This window comes from Oxyura jamaicensis, chromosome 12 (genome assembly GCF_011077185.1).
Source record: "Oxyura jamaicensis isolate SHBP4307 breed ruddy duck chromosome 12, BPBGC_Ojam_1.0, whole genome shotgun sequence".
NCBI lineage: Eukaryota > Metazoa > Chordata > Aves > Anseriformes > Anatidae > Oxyura > Oxyura jamaicensis.
In genome coordinates this window covers 14,208,027-14,232,191 of record NC_048904.1, presented here as the reverse complement: position 1 = coordinate 14,232,191, position 24,165 = coordinate 14,208,027, and the positions used below count along the sequence as shown (strand labels likewise).

Here is a 24,165-nt window from a genome sequence, read left to right as displayed (position 1 = left end):
ATCAAGCCTTAGGCTGCTAGCCAGTAACGCTATCCTTCCAAGACAACACACACGTACCTTCTGGCTTTCTTTTGATGTTGACTCAGAAGCTTTCTCTTTCAGCAGCTCCTTAGATATAGGAACAAAGTATTTATGATTAGCTATTGTATAGGAATAGCCTGTGGTACAGGATGTAAGACCAACAGGTTTTTAATTTAGGAGTGACAGAAATTACAAGCCATACAGAAAGCTCACAGATAGTGAAATATGAAGTACTGGAAGCTGCTCCCACAAGAGACATGGAACTGAAACGCAAAATCTTTTCAAAATTCAAAAACAACATAAAACACCAGCAAAGCAGATGTCAACTCCTAAACAAGGATTTCAAGACATAAGGAAGATAACAACTTTAGAAAAGAAAAGCGAGCCCAGTGACTGTCACATTAATTGAACACAGTGTCAGGAAAGATTTCTTTGTGAAGTGTTGCTTCTTAAAGCATTACAGAGTCAGAAAGACATCAAAACCATTGATTGGCAGCGAAGGGGAAACAGAAACCACAAGTGATCAATAAGGCAACTGCCAGCAGGTGGTGGTGACACGCCAGCGCATGGAGCTCTGCGTGGCGCTTCAAGTGGCCAAGTTAACAGGATTGGGACCGAACCATTGATCAAAATTATTTTTATTTTCGCAAAAGGTCTTGAAAGTATACCTTCTGGCATTTGAATCCATTTTATAAAATGCTGCTATTATTTGTGGCTGCTTAGCATGACTGCTAGCAGTCTCTGGAAGCCTTAAAGGCTAAACTCATTAGCTATTTATTACAGAAGGAGTTGGGATCTCCTGATACTGTCAATTAATTCAGACGTATTGTTAGGGGTGGAAAGTGCTAGTAAATCGTATCTTTGGTGCCAAAGTATTAATGAACTACTTACTGTATGCTTCCACGGGATATAGGTCCCAGCCAGCACCTTCTCCAGCACAAGCAGAGACTTTTTCCAAGGCTTTGCCTCCCCCCTGCCCTCCCGCCCCACCTGCGTGGCCCAGCAGGACAGCTCAGGAGCACGGGGCCTCCCCTGCCGGGACTGCTGCAGGGCTTTCAGCACGGGACCTGTGGGTTTGGGGCTGTTATTTAGCTGTGGTGTGGGGCCGTGCCCTGGAGCAAGGGCTGGGGCAGGCTGTGGGAAGTCAGGGGGCTGCAGGAGCCAGCGGGCTGTGACCGTGGGCGCTGCCATGTCACGCGAGTCGCAGGCCCTGTCCAGCATCCTAGGCCCCAGCTTTGACGCTGTCAACCACAGCGTGTCTGAGAGATGGGATTGCAGCAACACAAAAGAAGGCAGGGTGCAGGGGACCAGGTTTATCCAGCCATTTCACAGCACCAAGCAATGCCAGTTATGGGTGCTGTACCCAAGTACTGCCGTGGCACCACAGAGGTGGCTGCCCCGGAGCTGCGGTGCCCACAACAGGCAGGCTCCTGCACCACTGGCTGCTGGCGGCAGGACGAGATCCACAAACCCAAGTGGTTTTCCCACAAGAATAACAAAATAAGTAACGCACGCAGTCAGGATCAACACAGGAGGCGGCACGCGGAGCTGTCGAGTTCCTGTCACAAAACGCTGAGCGCTGCCGGCACAACGCACCCGTTCCAGAGAGAGCTCCTGGCTGGATGTGGCGGCTGGTCATGACTTCTGATATGCTCCACGGGGAACATTTGCTGCTTCATCTGTAGGATTTGGAACATCTGTCCTTCCCTCCCTGTCTGGCTGTGACGGGGACGAACACTTTTGCCTCCCCTACCACAGCACCAGGAGGTGCAGGTGGCCGCAAGGAACTCAGTGAAGGGGCTGGGTGGAAGCCCCTCTTCCTCCGGGCAGCCATCTGCTGGTAAAGCAGAATTGGATCCGGGGAATGGCACAGCCCAAGGAGCTGGGGGTAAGGTTCCATTTCTGAATGGGGACAATCCCCCTTCCAAAAGGGATTTTGATGGGGTCACAGCAATGACCAGAGGGGGACCAGTCACGGAGAGGGAAGGGAAGCTCTCTGATACTCTCCGATAGCCTGAGACAATTAGGGAAGGGGCGGTGATCTGCACTGACAAGTGACTGAGAGACAGCTCCCAGATGAGTCCTCCTTGGAAATTTGAGACCTAATTAAAGCAGGGCTCGGATCTCATCATTTTTCCTGCACGCCTGGGACAATGAAATACTGACTTGCGCATCTGTTCTGTATGTGTATTTGATGCAAATAAGAAAGAAGTCTGTAAATACATCAAAAACCATACTTTATTTTATGTATAGCAATACAATTTACATATTAAATAACACTATAATAGAATGATTTGATATAGTTTTAAACATAACAAAAAGAAGATCCTTCAAGTTACAAAAAAACCCAAAACAAACAAAACAAAACAAAAAATCTCCCTCAAAATACTCCCTCCCACCCTGTCCCAAAAGCAAACACCACATTTTTTTTTTTTTTTTTCTGAATGGATCAATGAGACAAACGTATCCAGTGACTGGCTAAGTCTAATTCCTATTGCACACACTGACAATGGAATCGAAAAAAAATCCAACTTTCACAATCACTGCCCCAAAGAAATGACATGTGTGGAAATCTTTTTGGAGTGTGATGATGGTGTCTCACTACCTTGATACACAGAAGGTATGTATTCACATAGCCACCACAGAACTAGGAAGGAGGTGAAACTAGAAAAAAATTAGCTTTATATGAAAATATAAAATTCTATGATTATATACCATAGATACAAAGTTCCCAGAAGATGCTTATCCAAGCAACAAAATATTTACAGTTTTAATGGTTTCGCTATTTAAAAATGAAGGAAAAGAAAATATGAGTAGACACGAATGCTTAGGTCTTTAGAAACAATGGCTGCTTGCTAGTTTCAAATGTTCTAACACAACAAAAAAAAGTCACTACCCCAAATGTTGGAGAGTTGTGACATTGTATAAAATTGACTATCTCCTCTTTTGGAGACGTTTATTCTTAAAACTCAAGATATTTTTCTTGAAATTAATTATCCTCTGTAGAAAATGCTTCCCTTTGCAAATAGTTAACAAAAACACTAAAAACAGTTTAACAGCTAAGACAAAGTAGAGGCCAAATCTCTTCATTACAGTTCCTTCTCTTTCTCTATCTTTGCATTCCTTCTCCTTTGATAAGTAAAGCCAATGCAGCTCACATTGTTAGAATGGCAACAAAGAGAAGAAAAGCAAAGGGGTAACAATAAGAGTTGAATTACGTCTGCCAAAAATTAAAAAAAGAAAAAAAAAAAAAAGAAAAAAGAAAAGAACAGCAATGCAGTGGATTAACAAATCGGCGTTTTCCCTTCATATAAAAATTCACTGGCACCATTTGAACATAAACTTCAGAACGCAGGATTTGATGTCCAAAGACATGAATTTGAGAAAGATTGCTAAATCTTTAAGACAACTACATTTTATTTTATTTTTAAATTAAGTCGGTTTTGTTTTGCTGAGAATTAGTAGTATGTATCTTTGGTAGGATTGATATCTATATTTTTAGCTTTTAAATAAAATATATCAGTTTAAAAAAAAAAGATTACTAAGAAGGCAGTTGTGCTGTTTCACAGAGAGTCTTCTCCTAATGTTCCAATACATCTCTCAGGGTTCAAGCAATTCAAGCAGTCAGAAACTGGAAAAACAACTGAAAAGTTGCAGATCCTGTAAGGATTCCACTAACCTCAAACAGACCCAAAGCACGGAAACAGTCGCACACGGGAAGTAGGTCAAGGGTTTGGGATTATTTTTTTCCTGTTCCTAAATGCAAACTTGGGAACGGACACTTTGAAATACTAAGGACAAATGCTGCTTTGAAGTGAAAGATTTTAGAGCTTGGTCTTGCTGAAGAATCAGCCTGCTAGCCTGAGTGCCCAGGCAGTCCTACGGGCCCTCCCAGCACCTCCTGCCCACACCAAGTCAATGCCACATCAGTCACGTCCACGAGTGTCACCAGTTTCAGATGGTACAATGACACAGCAGCTTTCTAAGCATTCCCTCTTGGAAAGCTTGGCTGTTTTTATGGGCTCAATACATATTAGTTATGTCTTTCACATGGTCTGCAGGTGCAAACATGCAAGAGATGGAGAAATCATATCTTAGAAATGTAGACACGACACACATGCACACACGCTTCCATCCAGTGCTTCCTTATTCCTGAGGGCTGTTGCTGAGGACATTTAATGGGATACACTTGGGCACTCCTAATTTGCAGGCCTGCACATTGCCTGAGAGCTTCTGATGCTTGGAAAATGTCCCGAGCAAATGCCAAGATGTGGCTACAGCACAGGGGCTGGTGTGGTGAAAGCAGGGCTGCAATGTGCAGCGTGGAGCTTGGTCAGACAGACCCGAGAGCATCTCGGCGGGGTGCTGTAAGCACAGACCTCTGAACACACGTTCAGTCCTTCTGCAGTCCCAGGGAAAGAGGGGCAAGTCCACGGAGGAGAGCAGGACTGCAGCTGCTTACAGCATGACAGATTTGGCTCTAACATGCTCCTAATCCTGACCTTTACAAGCAATTCCTAGCTTCATCCACTTCAAGCCTAATGCATCATCTATTGGTTATCTGACTGTTAACACAGCTCTTAACACACAGCTTAATCCCCCCCTAAGAAAAAATCCATGGAGAAGTCATACAACATCAGTGTAAATTACTTCCTCATGGATTAAGCCCCAAGCGTTTCAGATGTGGGAAAATGCCAATGCAAATACATGAATTTCCAAAGCATCTACCAAAGTTCAACCCCACAGCCTTCCTTCATTGATTTTTAAAACTTGTGAGGAGGTAAGAGATTAAACCAAGGGTATTCAGACAGCGTGTCATGAACCACAGTTATCTTCCATCACGCCACTGAAATGAAAAGTAATCAGCTGAAAGTACTGAGCAAATCCAACCCTCTCGATGCCTGCAGTAATCTTTGTGTCACTTTGCTCTTGTCAGGGTCTGAACTCATTCCTTTTCTTTACACCTCCCCAGGAAGTTAAACACTTCAGGTTGAACTGAGTAAAATCCCCCGTATCGGCTGGAATTGCCTGGGGCTGAGATCACGGCTGGGGGCACAAGGGGGGCTCGGCAGCCTCGTGCCAGCACGCACTGCTCAGCACATCCTCGGCAAAACCTTCCTGGCAGGCAGCGGCGCCTGAAAACCTACTGCAACAACTCCTCCTCACTGGGCTGTAGCAACCGGGGAGCCCAACTCAACTCCTCCTATGCGTTAACTGACTCACTCGGTGCGGGACTGTGCAAGGGGATGCCAACTACAAAGCATTCCTTTGGAACTTTTTGCACGTCTTTTATTTGGACTAGCTGGTGCTGGACATGGGATTTCCTTAGAGAAACCATGGATATATTCCACTGTTCAGCAGTAGCTGTTATTTGGACCACTTGTATTGAGGGAATTCAACAAATTGATTAAGTAACTATGAAAGGTTACTGATGAACTCTTAAATATATTGGTGATGGAATTAATCAAGTACATCCATAATAGGAAATCTTTCCCTTATTAAAAATAAAAGGCCAGATGTTAGCACATACCAGTACGTGTAGCTCCTCTGCTCTCAGTTTATACCTCATGAGGTTCTCAACCAAAATGCCTACACTCGATATGAATTCCACTTTCAGTTTCCTTATGTATAAAAAATCCACAGAACCTTCCTCTTAGCTAAGCTTTCTCCTCACCCTCCCCTACAACAGAAGAAGTGGGTTTTGCCTTGCCACATTTCTGTATCCTAGCAAGGCCGGACTGGCAGAAACTGATGGTATTACATTAAATGCAATATATGCTGTAATATTTTGACAAGTCCTGAAAAATACAATGCAGGTTTTGTGCAGTTGAAATTTAGAAGAAATTAATGCCATAAATATGGGATAGTGCCTGTAACTGTATACCAAATGTCAGGGTGGTTGAAACGACACAGTTCGTTCTCAAGGCAGATTCAATAACCCCTCCCTACTCAGCAGAGCTATGAAGGACATGATTAGCTTTAACTCTCAGGAGAATTAAGTATGTGCTTACTTCTTTTGTTAAATAAGGATAAGCCTTGTTGAGCTGCAACCAAATACAAAAGGGAGCTAATAAGAATGTATAATTAAATGCTCCAAACAATAATTCAAATTATTTATATAATCTGGGGGAAAAACACTTCAGTGGTGTGGGATGGAAAACACAATAAACTAGGTTTGTGCTAAAGAATTAGTCTGGCAAAAAAAAAGAGGGAGAATGGAACTTTATAGGTAGTTTTTTTATTAGTTTGCTTCACCAGTAAATATGGATCAGTACTTTATGTTTTAGCACTAAAGTATGAAAATTACACACCTGTAAAAATGGCATCTAACAGTTATGAAATTAAGAAACGCCTGTCATCATGTAACATACCATTAGGTGTGAGGTCATATTCAAGAAATAGTAAGGAAATTAATGTGTTTAAAATATTGAATAGCTTAGTAATGTAAAATATTGCTACCTCCAATATAACTGAAAACAGGTCTGATTTTGGGTTGTAGTAGATTTCTTACTGTATTGGCTCTGATGAAAATAAAAACAAAATACTTTCCCATCACGGGGCCTGTTAAAAAACTAAAACTGACATTTTTTCTGAGTAAACAGGGAAACTTTGAAACTCGAAGTTCAAAACCTATCACTGTGTCCCACATATGAATCGTATCTAATTTATAATTATATTGTATGCAATTTGTATATTCCATGTGAAGCAAGTCTTATGTCTGTAAGTGTACAAACAGCAATGTGAAACAATACAGAAATAATTGTTTCCGCTCCACAAGGCTATTACACCTTCACTGTAGCTAATAATCACCTGCCACATTTTGTCAAGAAAGGATGAACACTGCTCATCCACTCCACTGGAATGCAGAATGCCATTACCAAAACTGTGACATGATAATTAAAATAATAAATATGGTACGAAGGGGTACAGTATCTGTCGTAGAAAGAATCCACCTGGCCTAGCATTCAAGATTTAAGATTCGAGGGTCACTGTAGTTAGCAAAACTTCACTGCATTTAAACGAAACAGAAAAAGCATGTTTGTTGTCATGGAATGTCACATCAGGGCTTGTTTTGTATTAGAATATTATAGGCAGTAACACTGATCATATAGTGCAAACTAGATAAAATTGCGTTTCACTGTGTGAAATAAACAGAGGTGCAAATGCTCAGTAGGATACCATTAAGACATAAAATGGCAAAAAATAAATATCAAAACTTTTATCAGTGTAAAAAAGTAATTGGGTTATTGTATAACCTAGAGTCTGGCAAAAAAGGCCTCAAAAAAGTTCGCTCAGTCTTCAGAAGTTCTACAAATTAAGTGCCTTTTCAGGTTTCCAATTAGACAAGAGACTCCATGCTTTCTGCGGGATCTGACTCATCACTGGCCATCACAGCACCGTTTTTGTCCAGTGTCATGGGACCGTTTCCATTTTCCTTAGTGCTGACCAAGCTTAGCATCGCCTTATAAAGAAACTGGTACTGCTCCTGGAAAAGAAAGGACAAGTTATTTCAATTCTTCCAGCGTACGTAAGTGAGTGGCAGTTAAATTGGGCATTTCTGGGGAAAGTCAGAGATAGTTGTTACTAGAAGCATATGTAAAAGAAAAGAAAAATAGTGAGAGTAATTACCTGTGTTAATCTATCTTAACCTTGTCACCTCAAAATCTCACTTTTGAGTAAATTGTATTATTCCTGATCTATTGCCCACTGAAGAGAAAAGAAATCTTTCCACAGATATTATAAGGACACTGTAGAATGGTCGGAATAATATAAGAAACCAAACAGCACGTTGCAAAAGCCCTACAATATCATTATTATTTTTCCAGCAACCAGGGCATGCCTCCAGTTCCCTTATTTTCCTCTTTATTCCATTACCATGCTGATTTTAAAAAACAACATACAATTTGTGTACATTTTATGATTTCATTCGATGTGTCAATTCCTTGATAATTGTTCCACACACAAGTTCTAAACACATAAATGTGTTAGATCAGCGGTTGGCTTAAATTCCAAGAGGAGGAATGGGGACAGAGCAAGGAGGTATTTACAGCTACTTAGTTCCAAGGCATCAGCAGATCAGCATACGCCAGGCACTGAGTTATGGCCAAACTCACCTTTGGGGTTATCTCTGGGAAGGCCCAACAGGTTGGTATATAGCAAACAGAACGAGGTAAGGCCCCACACCTCCATCCACACAGACCTTATCTGGGAGAACACTACTTGGGGCAAAACTGTGCTAGAGGTGGGACAAATGCTCAAACAATACAGGAGTGCAGGACAATATCTGAGTCCACAGCTCAGCCCCAGGCTGTTCCCTCATACAAGCAGAACCAGGCACGCCCTGCCAAGGGCTCTTGGTGCACGCAGAGCAAAGTGCTCCTCCACTGAAGGTTTTCCTCCCCTCAGCAGTCCCTGCCCTGCTGCACCCTTTGGATCACAACTTACAGGGCTGGCAGGGGGGTGCTGACAAGCTGAGAGGCCTGCCTGAACACTGACCCCCTAAGTGTGTGAGAAATAAGCTTAATTGTAAATCAAAGACTGCAGTATTGAGGTTTATAAAAAATGACAATAATACAAAAAAAGCCCAAATGCAACTTCTGCTTGGTAGCAGAAGCAATAGACTTGATAACATACACAACACATGTTTCAGTTCATGCTTTTGGTCTCAAATGAAAACCTTGTAAACTCTCCATTTATATCCCGTTTAAAAACTTACAATGTCTGTAAATACTCCAGGCCGCATAAGATTTATCATCTTTGCCACCTGGAAAACATCGACAGCATTTTCATTCTCCAGCTGCTGGGACAGAGTGGTAAGGGCACATAGCGTTCCCGCTGACACAGCTCCATACCTGAAAAACCACACCAAAAGTATAAGTTCCTGAGAAAAATACTGGGGCACATTGACAAAGAGCAAGGAAAATGTCGGTATAGTCTTACTTGATTGCCATAGTTCGTCTTTTTATCTAGTAAATGCTTGCTTTACACTGGCTATTTTTTAGTCATTTTAATTAAATTAAAAAAAAAAAAAGACATTTGATGGTACACTAGTCATTTCAGGATATCTGCAGTATTCAATATGAAGAACTGTATCAGCAGAAGAATGTGAGCCATTTAAAAATACCCAGCCTGCAGAGTATAAAAATGAAATCAGTTCTCACATGCCACATGTACTGAAAGCATCTGCATTGTAGCCGAGTGTATTTTAAATTCATTAGTGGGAGCTCAAGCAAAACATAAATGATTAGAAAGAAATGCAACTTGCCTCTTCCTTTGCATCAGGCAATTATATAAAACTAACAGGGATATGAGGTGCTCACAAGGAAATGGGGCACCTTGAAGTCCTCCTTAGGTCCAATTCATAGGCAAAATGCAACATTCCCACATAGGGCACCCAAGAGACATTACGGATTCTGACAAATTGAGCTGGGCTGTCATTTAATAAGAACCTGAGCAATGGTTATTTGTCAGGAGAATGACTCAAAATGTGTCCTCAAGACAATTGGCTAGGTAGAAACCTTACTGCTGCTAAGTCTGGGGGTATGCTTGAGTCATACTTGCAGTTGGGTAGAGGATGAAGGATCGTACGCAACAGGGGCTCCTAACTGCTTCTGTGGAGCCTCAACTGAGCTCTGCTCTCCCAATATTCAGGAGACTGAAATTCAGTCCTGGTTCTGTGAAGTCTACTTTGTGACTTTGAGAAAGTCTGCATCTAAATGTCCTACCCTGTAGAAAGGGACACTGGTGCTGACTTACTCTGCAAACTGTTTGGAGAACTGTACATGAAAACTTAAATAATCGGCAAGTACTGCGCTGCCATCTGGTACAATCAGATTACCACTAGGATTTTTTACAACATTCCTGTGGAAATCAAGACATATGCTGACTTAATTTCATATGATTTTTGCAAACTCAATTTGCCTAGAAATTGGAAGCAGAAATCAGATCACAATAGACCTGCTATTTTTGATGAAAAGTCTCCAGAAGAAGCAGGGCTTCTGCAGAACTACAGAGATGGCTGCGACTGATCATCATCAGGGACAGCGGATCAAAGTGCCCAGTGCGTGGGCCTGGTGGGACACAACTAAAGGCCTCTTGGGGCCTAATGGCTCTGTTTCTACTTGAGTTGATTACCGCCAGCTCCCAACGATCTCAAGGCTTTTCTCTCTGAAACTATGCAACAAATTTTCATGTAGTTGCCTACATATGGGCAGTTATATTTAAAGTTCTTGACAACTGTCTCCAGTTGGAATTTCTGAACTACTTTGAAATGCTGTTATCGAGTTCATCCCACCATGTACTTCCTAAATACCACATGCATTTAGTATCTGCAAATTCGTATATTTGGAATTAATCCGCAGTTGTAATTACTAGTGGATTATGTGATACAGTAGTTGCATGTAGTAAAGGGAAATTTTTGTTTTCAGCTACATTTGCTCAGGCTTCAGGAAAAAGCAGAATCCACATTATGTATTAGGCATAAAAGTAAAATCATTGAATATGACAAATAAACCAAAAAAGCAATTTACAGAAGGAATGACTCAGCAACTTGTTAGAAATGTGATTTTGAATAATTTTTTTTTTTTTTTTGGTCTAGCATGAAATGCCCAAATCAATAATGGTTCCAATTTTGTAAAACATAATCTTAAGTACTGCAAGAGCAGCAAAACCTCACTTCAGACTACCCAAAGCATGAATATTAAAAACTAGCCTGGAATTAATAAGTGCTGGCAAAAGCCAACAGAGCTCACTCTGTGCATTAGCAAGGCAGGAAGCAGTGGGAGAAAAACCACTTCCTGCAGCCCAAGGCACCATTTGTAGAGTCTGCTGGGAAAAACCTGTTGCAGCAGCACACACTGATGTGAGGTGAAAGCTCTTTCAGCAACAGCAGATACCAGCACGCAGTCACACATCAGCACAAAGGCTGATCTGACCTCTGAAATACCAGAGTATGCTAATAACATTTTTGCACAGAAGGTGAAGATTTCTACGACTTTTCCACTAACTCTGCTTTGTAGCAATGGCAGAAGGTATAATGGTCTTGAGTGCAGGAGGCTTGAAGGGGTAGCAGTTGTTTATGCTGGCTTGGTGTTTGCTCTAAGGGCTACTCAAGCAGTGTCAGAAATCAGGCTTCCTCGGGATTTTAATGGCAGAATGACTCCACGAAGCACTGTGTCCACCAGGAAACAGCTCCTTCCAAAAACAGCCCTGTTAGACCCAGGCTTCGGCTTCATAGTAACAGTATTTTGCAGCTCCATGATGCGTGCAAAGCAATAACATTCAATGCAATATTTAGTATCTTATATAACTGGGCATTCAAGCATAGCTGGCAAGAAAATGCTCACCATTACATGACAAAAGAGGCGAGTGTTGGGGCAGGCTGACCCTGTGTTAGCACCATATGGGCCTCTTGGAGTGTTTTGGGGGAAGCAGAAGGAAGGAAAATAAATCTGCTCTCAGATAACCTAGGCTCCTTCACACAAGACACTGCTGCTCATACTGAGACATGGCTGAGCTGAGTTTGTTCTATGCTTTACCTGGCATGTTAAACCTCAGTTATCAGACAAAAGCTCAGGGCTGTTTTGAAAGCGGTTTCCATAAGCCCTTACCAGGCTGCTCAAAGCCTTACCTAAACCATGTCTCTGCTGGCTTCTGAACCCTGTTGTAGAATCTGTATGTGGTATCTCCATGTACAAAAGAACCCAAAATGTATACAAAGCAAGAAAAAAAAAATGACATACTCATCATGAACTATGGTGGGGCCATCCCTTGTTAAGGCCTCTTCCTTGATTACATTGATAAGTTCAAAGGTACTGCTTATGGGAGCATCTGGGTTTGGCCATTTAGGACACTGAAAGTGGCGGACTTCCAGAACGTAGTCATCCTGAAATGAAAAACCAGCCTAGGCATTAGATACTTTAATTTTAACATTTATCCACTCCACATAGAAAGAGGAAGAGCCTCTCTGCCAACTGAAGAGATGCCGCCTTCTTCCTATATGTATGTAAGAAGAAAGACATGCAGCTCTGTAGCAGCTCTGTAACAATGAACACCCTAAGATAGTGCAACTTTAACAAAATGTTTAGTTGATATTTTGTATTTAATATCACAGTTTACATCCATATTCACCTTCTCTCAGAAGGAAAAGCTCAAAAGTCAAACAAGAGAAGAGTAACCAAGGAATCTGAATTTTAAAGGGCTTGCAAACCAATGTTTTGCAGCAAAATCCAGCTGCTATTCCAATACCAAACTAGAGATAGGCTTGTGGCTCAAAAGCAATGTGCCTAATAAGCGACTGCCCTTAACACCCTGAATAATTACACTATAAATATTGACATTTATAAGTACAAATAGGACAATAAACCTTGGTGTACTTTACAAAGAGTAATTCCATCTACTTTTGCAATTTCTGAATGAAAACCAATGTCTTCACTTTCAAATATTCACACATTAAATATGACAGCCTCACTAGTTTTCTACCTGGAAGTAGAAAATGTGAGAGGGGGAAAGAGCCAACAAGAACAACTTTCAAGTGCAACATGCATACACGGGCATTTACAAGTAAATAGCTTTCAAAACTGTTTGTGAACTCGTCACTTGCCATATTTAAATGAGATCAACAACATTTTGGAGAAGAGCCAAGACCCACGTTTGGAGGTTTATTTTACCTGGGTAGCTTCAAGGATAAAATCATGGATGATAATTTGCTCTTCATTAGAGAGGCACAGTCTGTCTTTGCTGATAAGGGTCACAGTAAAGGCCTCACAGTTCATGGATTCCTCACGACTTGGCCAGTACACAAACTCATCTTCTGCCTGGAGGAACAAAACAACACACTATTGCAGCCTTTCACATACCTTGTGTGTGACTAAGAAATCCATTGGATCAAAAAATTGGTTTGATAAGTAGAGATGATCAGGAGCTGATCTTTACAAGCCCTTTTTGTCTAAAACCAACCTACTATTAGTCTACTAGTAGTCAGTAAGCCTGCCATATCCCTCCTTTGTGTGTCCAAACAGGTAACGTCTGCTTTTTAATTGGTTTCATAGGGAAATGGTTATCTTACCTCACTCGTACTTAACCTTTGTATTATATCCCAGGCTTTATTACCTCCTGCCTAGACAGTTTTGCATGAAAGGCAGACACCTGTTTAGAAAAAAATCATTAACCTTTAATAATTAATTGCTTATTATTTTAATTTATATTTTTGTGGCCTAATCCAAAACTCAAGGGTATTAATGAAAGGTCTGTGGATCAGGTCTAGGTAGAAGACTGATGTATACTTTATTTAGGAGTGGAATTTTTAGGCATGAGGGAAGAATGAGGAAGAAAGAAGACACCCAAAATCATGAGAAAACAGGAGCTGTGAACCCACTTCACCCCTCTGCAGCCATGAACATGTCTCTAAAAACAGGCTTATTTCTGGGGGCCTGGAGCCTTCATGCACATGATGTGCAAGACACTGTTGGGACTTCAGTCTTAAATGAAAACAGTTCTGAAAACAGGACCTAGGATCCTAAGTACTGAGTGCTCTGCAAATTCCACTCTCAGTGTGCAGAGGCACCAGCAACCCACGTAACATTGCTGAACACTGTGGAAGTGACCTGTTCTTTGATGTGACAGGTTCTTGCAGCAGGCATTATGGTCCTACCCTTTGGTATTAAACATTTGTCACCTTGATGCTGTCCCAGCTCTCTTCCACCCCTCCTTGGCAGCCAGCACAAACCAAAACAAACACTGAGCCAACACAAGGGTGCTAATGCCCTGCTAGCCAACCTCCACGCTGGGCACCATGAAGATGAAAGCGGGCACCAGGCATCCTTGCAAGGGATATGGTCTAGGCCAGTGCTCCTCCTTTGCCCTTTAAATAACTAATGTTCTGCCGAGCTAGTCCACAGACTTGTAAAGACAAGAGCAGCCTCTTCATTTCTACCTGACGTGTCTTCATTTTGTTAGCAGTTTCTGATTCAATTGTATTTCTCTGAACATTTTTTGCCTTGCAGTGCCTGCAATCCCTTTCATCACACTGCACGCAGGGAGCATATCGACTGCTGCCTCTTTAGTAGCCCCTCACGACTGCTATTTTCCTGCTGTAGTGCAGGTGGTTTCTCTACCATTCCCAGCAACAACTGTCTGTGCATTTCAGTTATGCATGCAAGAAAAAATGAACCATTTAGTTCCTAATCCTTTTTGTCGTGCCCTCTTGAGACATGCTAGTAAATCTGGAAGCAGTGATTAGCACATCACCTGTGTCACTTGCTTCTCTCTGTCTCATTATTTCCACTTACATTAACATACATGTTTGCTTTTTGCTTACATCAAAAATAACTTTTGTAACCTTTCCCAGCCTTAAGTCTTGCATGGCTTTAGTCTTAACCCCCCTGGAAACAACTGACTTATCCTAATGCCCCTGCTTTGTATTGCTGCTCCTGTCAAAGTCCTTACCATGGCCCTGGCCAGCCAGTAACCTCACTGCCTTACATCCTGCCAGCCAGGTAACCCACAGGGAGCTTTGCAGAGCTGTCATCACCAGCATGCTGCCTGGGAGTACTGTGGTCTGCTCCAGCTCACTGCAGCTTCAGCTATCTTTCCCAAGGGTGAGGGCAGAAAGAAAGAGTAGAAAACAGGCCCCACACCTAGGAATTTATCTATTTGTGACAAGCTTAGGGCAAAGTTTGAGAAGGTGACCCAAAAACTGGTTTTTCTTTCCACCAGGAAATAGCCACAGCGTGTATCTACGTGGGCGTCCTGCTGGGCTGAATGACTGCTGCACGGCACAGGGAGGGAAGCATCTGACTCACCAGGCTCTGGTTGTCCGGCAGCATGACGATGATCTGTGCGTTGTGATCCCAGATCATTCGCCAGAAATCTTTAGTTGTATGTGGCAGCGGATGTTGGGTTATGATGAACTCGTTACTCCTGTAGTAGCCCTTTTGCAGCAAAACAAACCACAGTTACTTACTGCCTTCAACACTTTTTGAGAATTAATTTTATCTTTGGGGACACATAATGACCCTATTTCATTTTATTCCACAATATTTTCACACAGACTATAATTTTGTAACTCCATTTCCGTCCTGCAGAGTCTCCGTTGTTTTCATTTACTCTAAATCCCAGTATTTATTTGACTGTATCTCATGGAAATCCACATTCCACCTAAATGCATCTTGTATTTAATTTTTTTAGGCAACAATCTTTAATAAAACACAGTTAATAGCTTTACATTATGGGGAAGGTGTTAAAATCTCATCTGTTAATACACAGCCATTACATACAGAATTAAGACAATTACAGGCATCTGGTATTTAGCACCTTAGAATTGATTTTACTTTGTAATTAGGTGTTGGCTTCCTCACCATGATATAAGAGGCATTAATGTAATCAGTTCCCTTCATTCCAGGCAGCGGTGCCAAGCCCACTCTAGCACGCTCAGCTATAAGATAAAGAAAAGAAGAAAAAAATATCAAAGTCTGGTCATGGCACATTGCAGAAAGCAAGAATTTCTCAGACGTTAACAAACCAAATACTGTGCTGCTCCCATCTCCCCCAGGAGCAGGCCAGCACTTTAACCATGTTAAAGCATTGCCTGCTAACACAGGATATAAAAGAGAATGTTGCACAATATTCCCACAAGGACAAAGTAATTTCAGGAATCAAATTTTACTATAGCAAAGATTTTCACAGCAGGCTGAATTACCAAATAACAGTATATGCAGTGATAACAGGGGATTTAAGGTAATTCTTGACTGCAGCGTTCCATTTGTCTCCAGCAGCACACAAACCCAGCTGATTTATTTTGTTTTCCCTACCACTCCGTAGCACGACCATCACTCATTCCTCCCAGCTGGAGGGTGAGATAACCTCCTCAGACAAAGCCCTTCCCTAACAGGTAGCCCCGCAGAAGTGGCTACGTATTCTTCAGGAGGTCTGCACTGCTCCGTGTTTGAGGGTTGGGTTCAACAACATCCTGAAGCCAACTGACAGGCTCCTACTGCCCAGCTGAAACCACTGCAATCGCTGCAGCTACATGATACCAACTCTAAAGGCACATAGGCTATTTCAGTCCATTCACCTTTGTTTTTAGCGTATATCCTTATGATCTCCCTTTTTATGACCAACCTTCATGATGGACCAAATCTGTGCCATTACAGCTTTGCACTAGTTTGGCTACTGCCCGTCATGTACGTCCTGTGCTCGGGAACAACGTTGTGCTTCTGCTTGGTTTGGTGTAAGTTCGTATTGCTTAGCAATCGGGCACAGATTCCATATTAGTAACTGTGAAACTGTGGCCTTGGGCACTAAGTACCCTCAAATCTACAGAAGGCTTGCACAGAACATTTGAGTGTACTAGCTGAATTATAAAAAACTTGTGCCAATCACCCTGGGAGATCTCACCTGAGCTGGGAGCTGTATCAAAGTAATTATCACAGTATTCCATAGATTATCCCCTACCTAATTATTCAAATTCTTAAGCACTTCAAATTAACACTTCACTTGGACAGTATATCTGGCTGACACCGTAACTGTTTTCTTTTGTTCAGTTTCGTCAGAGTAATGCTGAAAGACAAGACAGCTTGGTCTGAACAGATTACAGTTCTTCCTAGTGGCTATGCCTTTTCATGCGTAACACGGGGAGAATTCGCTACAAAAAGTTATGCTAGGCAGTAATCAAACTGAAGATGTGATCTTACACGGCACGACTGATGAGTTCCTGTTCTTCTCTTTGTTGCAGTCTTTCTGAGCACTGAAGCATTCCACGTATTTTGCATTACACTGTGTAACCAGCTGAAAGAGAATAAAGTAGTAAGTCACTCCTCATAGCGATCTAAATGAAGAGAGGTGGTTTCTTTGCCAACTCCTGGGAAGATGCATCAGTAGAAGAATAAACTGCATTGTTAAACTTGTTTAAAATACTCAAGATGCCAATGGAAATCATCCTTTTCATACAATATGTTTAATGGATAAAAAGATCTTTGCAGCTCTCATCTTCGAAACATCCTGAAAATGAAGTTCCATCAAAATGTATTTTCACAGAACACTACATTTAGTTATCTTTGAGAATATATTTCAAAGACTTGCAGACATTTTCAGTCAGAAGCAGGTCTGAGGAAGAAAAGCTAGCAAAATAAAACAGTGACACACACACACAGATACACAGACACACACACACACACACAAAAAAAAACACCTTTTACATTTTCTTTCAAAATAAAAGTGAGATCATTCCTGCAAAATGACTTTTTCCTGCCAGGCCTTTTGTGAACCCACCATGCCAGCAGCAGAGATCTGAGCCTATGGGTTATTATTTGGTCTGCTAAATTTGTTCTGGGCACAATGAAAAGTCAGGGAAGCAGATTTGTACTTGAATATTCTGCCAGTGTATGGGGAATCTCTAAGAGAGCAAGGAGGGTGAAGGTGGCTTTTCCATCTCCTGCACTAGCAACTCATTACTCAACGTAATTTTACTCTAAGACAGTTGAATGTGAACTACTGTCCCAAGGCATGAGCACAAGTTATTTTCTGCCAGCTCTGTGGTAGCAGCAAAAATCAGGGAAAAATTAGTAATTGCTGCTTTCTTAGTCTTGGTTTCGTATCCACTCTAAACAAGATAGTGCTTAACTCACCTCTGTACTCGCAGTAGGTCTGTTGGAAGTTACAGTTTCTAAATATCTGCAGAGGAAGCCATTTCTGAAAATGGCACTTATTTTTTTTGAAATTTTGCCATGAGTCATGAGAAAACATCTTTATACTTTTAATTTAATATTTTTAATAAAAGTGGAACACTTATTTTTTAATAACAGATGTTTTTCTTCAGTCGCATTTTATGTGTGTATGTTTGTACTTGTTTCTTTAATTTAATAATTAAGCATCTGGAATTTCTACAAATGAATTCTGAAAATATCTTGTTCATTTGTTGAATAGCTTTGCATGTTAAAATTTAACAGTTTCAATTCCTCAGGTAGTTATTAAACTGAGTGAGTTTAGCTGTGAAAACAGACATCATGTATAATCTTCCTATGATACACAGTCTCACAAAATAGTTTTAAATGCATTCAAATAAAATGCAATCAGAAAATCTTTGGTTTCGAATAGATCCAGGCAAACAATTTTACTTTGGCCATGATGAAAGCAGCTGTAATATAGTAAGGAAAAGCAGCAAACATAGTTAGCAATGAGAAAGACATATTGTATTTCCTGGTCTTAAAACATTTTTAATTCTACAACACTGAAGTAATAAGTGGTACCAAGAACCTCATTTCATTTTGTGCTCTCTATATATGCATGAGAATCACAGTTTAAAGGAAGACCTCCAGCCAAGTTACCCACACACTCAAGAACGCCCCAGCTCCCTTCGGAACGGGGAAACGAGCAGCACACTTCAAAGCAGTATCCATGTTCTTCTTCTCACCTTTGACTTCAAGGGTATTAGTACTGATTTTCAGCAGCACAGCTAAGACTTGTTGAACCCTGAGCTTCCCAAGATGATGTGCTGTGCTAATCAAGTGTTCTGGTTTGGTTCATTATCTATGACAATAGACGGTGAAGACATGCTATGCAACACAGAGTGGGGAAATTAAGCCCCTCTGGATGGGAGTGATAAGCCTTACCTTGAACTGTTTTTCTAGTCGTGTCTTCCCTCCTATGCCAGGTATGAGGATGCTGTTAACATAACTGTGCAGCTGGTTTGCAGATACTTCAGTCTCTTTCCCAAGGATGGCTTCCAACAAGGCATCATGAATAAAAATGTACTGCTCCTAGATAAACAACAGCATGTCACGTAGGCACTTGGAATAAACTGAACAGCTGGCTTTAACTGAGGGGTAGGCTCTAAAGGAGCACATACAAAACAAGCCACCCATGCAAATACTGCCAACTCCAGAATAAACATTTACAAGTGTAACAAATACAACTCCGAAGAAGTCATATGCAAAATCTGAAGTTTCTGGTCTAGACAAAGAGGGACATTCCTGTGCAATAGATGTGATATATTCAATACTTACAGGGGTGTAAATAAAAAAAAGATTTGCTTTTTGATTGCAACATAATAATGAACATAGCTTTAAATTGAACGCCACTGCAATTGTTACCTCTGTCTGGACGAGGTAGTTGCGCTGTGTCCTGATATGTTTCAGGAAACCCAGGACATTAACTGTGCTTTTGTCTTTTATCTGTTGCAGCATACTGTCTATCACAATGTAGGTACCAGTTCTGCCAACACCAGCACTATGGAAAACATAAGAGAAACTCCATGTAATACAGCTGGACCGAAGTAAATGCTCACAACAGAACAGAACTAAACAAATGCACCTGTTCCCAGACTCATTTCCCTGCTAGCCTTAACCACAAAAGTTACTAAACAGAATATTTTGGTTTCTGGGAATTTTATCAGGCATGTATTTCCTCCCATTTGCGGTATCTCAGTGCTGTAAGAGAAAGATGAGTGTTACACAAGCCATCATGTCTGTGCCACCAAAGCTGGCTCGGCTTGCAGGCCAGGGCAGAAAGGATGGGGCTGCCATGGTCCTGGATTTCACGGCCTGGCTGTTTGCATGAGCTAAGACTTGGATGTGCTGCCTCCACTGCTGTTGTTACTGGTGTTAGCCAGAGGAAGCCATGTGGCAATCCACTCTGTGCCAAACTGACGAGGTTGCTCCAGGCTGTGGGGCTGTCCTGATTGGCTTCAGCCATGAAGTAAGGCCGAAGCTTCATGGTGGAGCTATAATGGTGCTCTGCAAATGCAGGTGGTACCAGCACTATGGCAAGGCCTAGCGGGGGCTAACCCCGTGAAGGCAGAACTTCTGGAAGGGGAAGAGGGCAGTCCCAGGCCCAACACAGAGAAGGGAAAACTGAATTGTTCAGAGCTGCTCAATGAGTTCTAACCCCATCATCCTCTCCTCTTTGCTATGATGCTGTACAGCCCCCTTGCACACAGCGATGGAGATCACATCCCTCAGCTCATTTAAGAGAAGTGTCCTATGACCCTAATGGGCAGGTAGAAAACATGCTTTGAACCAGCAGCTGCACAGCAACATCAGTGCAATGCTCAGCAGCTTGCCATCACGATGCGGGGCTTTTCTAATGCAACTGGGATGCTTTTGCCTTGGAGATGGCTTAAAATGTATGCAAGCTATCTCATATCTCCCTGCATTCAGGGCAGGCACACTCCTGTGCTAATAACTCATGGTGTTTGCCTTCACTGGCGTTTAAAAGAGCACAAACTGCAGAATAGGTATATGCACCATAAAGTAATTAATCACACCCATCATACCTGCAGTGCACAACCACTGGTCCCATGTCTGGGGTTCTGGCTGCAGAGGATCTCCTAACGAAGGTTAGCACAGGCAGAGCATACTCCGGCACACCCATATCAGGCCACTGAGTGTAGTGATACTGAATAACCGTTCTCTCATTCTGGCGCCCTTTTGGGTTTCCTTTCTGACCCTGCATGCAAAGAAGAAGCAGAGAAAAAAAAAAGATTAGGAAAGAGAAGCATGCAAATATATTCAATCCTACTGGCTTGCTTAGATGAAAAAGTGCTGGACTTTTAGAGAAGAAATCTTCTGCAGCTCTGCCTCCTGCTAGGTGGAGACAGAGTTCAAGAAAAATACACATAGGAATAACAGCAGCAGCTGCAATACCTAACCAGCAGCAAATTTGAGAGAAAGAAATACAGGTTAATCCTTTCACCAGGTTCCTTGTAATCCTGGTTTTGTTTACTTATTTCTCTTCTACCTGCTGCTTCAAGTTGCCTATGAAACAGCTGAATTTTCTCCAGCATGGCTTGCATCCTTTACACAAGCTAGAAGGCATCTGGATGAGAACAGTGAAGGCTTCACCCACCTTTTTCATCTTTGTGTTCCTGACTGTGAAGCGGCGCACAGTGTAGCAGGCATGAATGTTTGTGCTCTTCAGCGTCACTATTATGTTGCCATACTCCTCGCTATTTTCTGACGGCCAGTACTGGTCGCATTTTCTCTGAACAAAGACATAGTTGGGTGGGTTGGCTGAAGGTTTGAACTTTCTTTACGTTTGTGTTTTAAGTTTTTTATAAAAAGTAAAATCATGGCTAGCTACATAACCCTCTATGTTAGCCATAGTTTAGACATCAACACATATCATCCCAGACCATTTAAAACAAATTCTGCCCACATGAGTTGTAGAGATAGTTTAAGAGCATCTGCTAATAAACTAGAAAATCTCTTACTCTTCCTTTTTCGACAAGGTTTGTGATCATGACAATGATTCCAGTATTTTGCTCCCAAATCATCCTCCAGAAATCTTCAAAGGTAGACTTTAAAGGTCCCTGGGTAGCAATGTAGGCTTTTGCTTTGTTGTAACCCTTCAAAGAAAACCATAATGCCAAGTGAGATGAAAGCAATATCATGGCAGAGGTATTAATAATTTAAAGGTAACAACGAAAGGTGTCTTTCTCATTCAGAATAGTGAGGAATTTGTAGCAAAATGATCATGTGAAATTCGAAAACACAAACACTTCACAAGTAGCAATACTTCCTCCTTGTGGAGGGATTTAGAGTTAGAGAAGAAAAAACAATTCAAAGAACTTACATCAACATAATTAGCATTAATGTAGTCACTGTGCTTAGAATCTTTTCCTGGTAAAGGCCTTAGCTTCACCCTACTGTGATCATCTGCAGGACAGAAAACAGAGCAGAAGCATTAAGGAAACATGATACAGAATTGCAGGTAAACGTCCCATTTCCGAGGTATTGGAGAAGCCCTTATTAATACCCTGCAGAAACTGGCTTTGGACTGGAAGTGGACGGTGTCTGTTCTTGGTCACCTGGATGAACTGTCTGCTCTTTGCCATCTGATCATGGTAACAGGTCCTCAAGGCTTCACATCCCTTAAATCACACGGTTCATGCTGGGACAGCTTCTCTTTAAAGGACATTGTAGAAAGACCTCTAGGATCATCTGCATTGCACAGTGTAATGTGATTCAAAGAGCCACGGCACCACACAGGGCTGTGTAACGTTGTGCAGAGGCACCAGCTCAGCTCTTGCAGGCAGCAGAGCTGCCTTTGCTTGGCTCAGTGTCTGAGCTCATTATCCTCCACTCTGTGCTGTGCTCTGACAGCTCTACTGGCTCTGGGAGAATGAATGTCCCCACTCCTTCGCCACCCTCATCATACCAAGAGGACAGACTTTAGATCGTGCTTTTCCACTCTCTAGCTCCTGCTTTACTTGCACTCAAGTGCCTGACATCCTGCTTAAATTGGAAGAAGCTCCATTTCTTCTGCTTCTAAGCAGCAGTATGGGCCTGGGGGGGAGCTTCCAACACGTGCAGGAAAGAGACATGTGGGCTAACTTTAAGCAGGAAGAATCTGGTTTTGTTTGCCTTCCAAGGCACCAAGGGAGAAAGAGGTTCCTTCAAGTGCAATTTGGAACACTGAAGTTCCTGCTTCGATTCTCCTCTAGTGGTACTTCTCTCTCTGCACTTAGAGGGACCACACACCTATGTCTAAAATCAGAGCTGGGACATCTGCAATGAATCCCCTTGCCCAAGGACACATAGCGAGTATGTTCCCGGTCCTCAGCCCACACCTCGATAGATTCTGAGAATCAGAGACATGCATTTCCTTCCTATGCCATCAAAAACATTCAAGATTTATTGTAAATTTTAAGAACACTGGGGACTCTGTATCAGCGACTTTCCATCTTTGATCCTAAGCCACAGTAACTGCTGCACCTCACTTCAGAGGACAATATGGAAAAAAGTTACCGCATTTACATCCCAGGCCTGTAATAATTTGCACTCTAGAGCTGAGTCCAGATTTGCAGTTCTCAGAGGAATACAGGCAAAGCCTGCACTGTGCTACAAAGATCACTGCTTGTCCAAGTTGTACACATGGCTGAAGCAGTTTGAAATACAGCAGATATATTCTGTAAGATTTAGCACCTTTGGGATTATAAGGAAATCTCAGGGATCATCAGTAAAACTCTTTCCTCCACTGTGCACTTCCCTTAGGCCAGTTTTCAGATGTTAGCAGTCAGAAGAACTCTGATCATCAATTTATCCCAGTTATTCCTCCACAAAGTTTTAGAGCAAACTGGTACTTCTAAATCTATGCTTGGACCATCAATCTGGAAACTATTTTATAACAAAAGCTGGAGTGAAATCCTAGCCTCAGAGAAGTCAAAGTGTCCACTGCCTTTAGAAGGAAAATGATCTCCCAGCCACACTGTCACATATTTATTAATTATTGTGTAATAACGTAACTTTAACACACCTACCTTTTCCAGTCACACAGCCACAGTGTGAGAGGAGAGTGCTTTTTCTGTTTGATTAAATGTGCTTACTGCTGGTGCTTACTTACATGCTAAGATGTTGATGTATCTGTTCTTGTGCTTGTTGTCGGGGTGGTTGGAGTGCTCTGCAGTGATGTTCATGTCGGCTGTACAGCGCTGCACTTCCTAGGCATAAAAATTATTCGGATGGAAAATGCGTCAGCCCCAAAAATGAAGCTCTATCTCCTTTTGCAACAGCTCATAGAAACCATGTTCTAAATATCGATATCTTAATTGCTGGATTAAACACACAGTCATTCAGCATTTTCCTGTAGGACATAGTCTGCTTAAAACAAGGAGGTGTTAGCTGCTCTCTGGCTTATGCTCCTCTCTGCAGACCTGGTGACAGATGCAGTCTGGGCACCCCGAGGGTCGGCTGTCCCCTCTGACCAGCAGTCCATCCATCTTTGGGACTGCAGCTCCTGTGGCACCCCACTGTCTCCCCCCTTGGAAAAGGAAGAAGAGTCCCTTCAAAGGCAAGAGTGGCCGCAATGCAGGGTAAGAAATGAAGCACAAAGAACATTTCAACGGCAGTCCTTTGACCGCAGGACAACTAATTTGCTTATAACCTCTCAAAACAGGGTTTCTGACATTTCAGTTTGGCACTGACCTTTTGTTAGTTCTCTGCAGAGAGATGCCTTTTATAAAATATAAATAAAATAGATCTCTGAAGATAACAGCTAGTGCTTTAAATACCACTTCTTGGACACTGATGAACAGCCAATGATATAGTGAAAGAGATAAAAGGTTGCATCCACATATATATACTGGAGCGACGTCTATTCAGACATTCAGAAAGCAGAATGAGGCTGTCTTGAAGCTCAAGATGCAGGTGT

General features: G+C 42.0%; 1 protein-coding gene across 2 annotated transcripts in view; it reads right to left on the bottom strand.

The window, feature by feature from the left end:
• Nucleotides 1-2,462: 2,462 nt before the first annotated feature.
• Nucleotides 2,463-24,165, bottom strand: part of PTPRG (protein tyrosine phosphatase receptor type G) — a 400,862-nt gene continuing 379,159 nt past the window's right edge. For both annotated transcript variants that reach the window (XM_035338056.1, XM_035338057.1), the window contains 14 exons: nucleotides 23,359-23,455; nucleotides 21,589-21,671; nucleotides 21,227-21,361; nucleotides 20,863-20,997; nucleotides 20,291-20,463; nucleotides 19,110-19,245; nucleotides 18,630-18,776; nucleotides 16,713-16,806; nucleotides 15,378-15,454; nucleotides 14,823-14,951; nucleotides 12,690-12,836; nucleotides 11,763-11,905; nucleotides 8,738-8,873; nucleotides 2,463-7,507 (listed from right to left, as the gene is read on the bottom strand). In XM_035338056.1, the coding sequence (XP_035193947.1) occupies nucleotides 7,361-7,507; nucleotides 8,738-8,873; nucleotides 11,763-11,905; nucleotides 12,690-12,836; nucleotides 14,823-14,951; nucleotides 15,378-15,454; nucleotides 16,713-16,806; nucleotides 18,630-18,776; nucleotides 19,110-19,245; nucleotides 20,291-20,463; nucleotides 20,863-20,997; nucleotides 21,227-21,361; nucleotides 21,589-21,671; nucleotides 23,359-23,455 (1,779 nt within the window). In that variant the 3' untranslated portion in view covers nucleotides 2,463-7,360. The remainder of the gene's footprint in view (nucleotides 7,508-8,737; nucleotides 8,874-11,762; nucleotides 11,906-12,689; nucleotides 12,837-14,822; nucleotides 14,952-15,377; nucleotides 15,455-16,712; nucleotides 16,807-18,629; nucleotides 18,777-19,109; nucleotides 19,246-20,290; nucleotides 20,464-20,862; nucleotides 20,998-21,226; nucleotides 21,362-21,588; nucleotides 21,672-23,358; nucleotides 23,456-24,165) is intronic.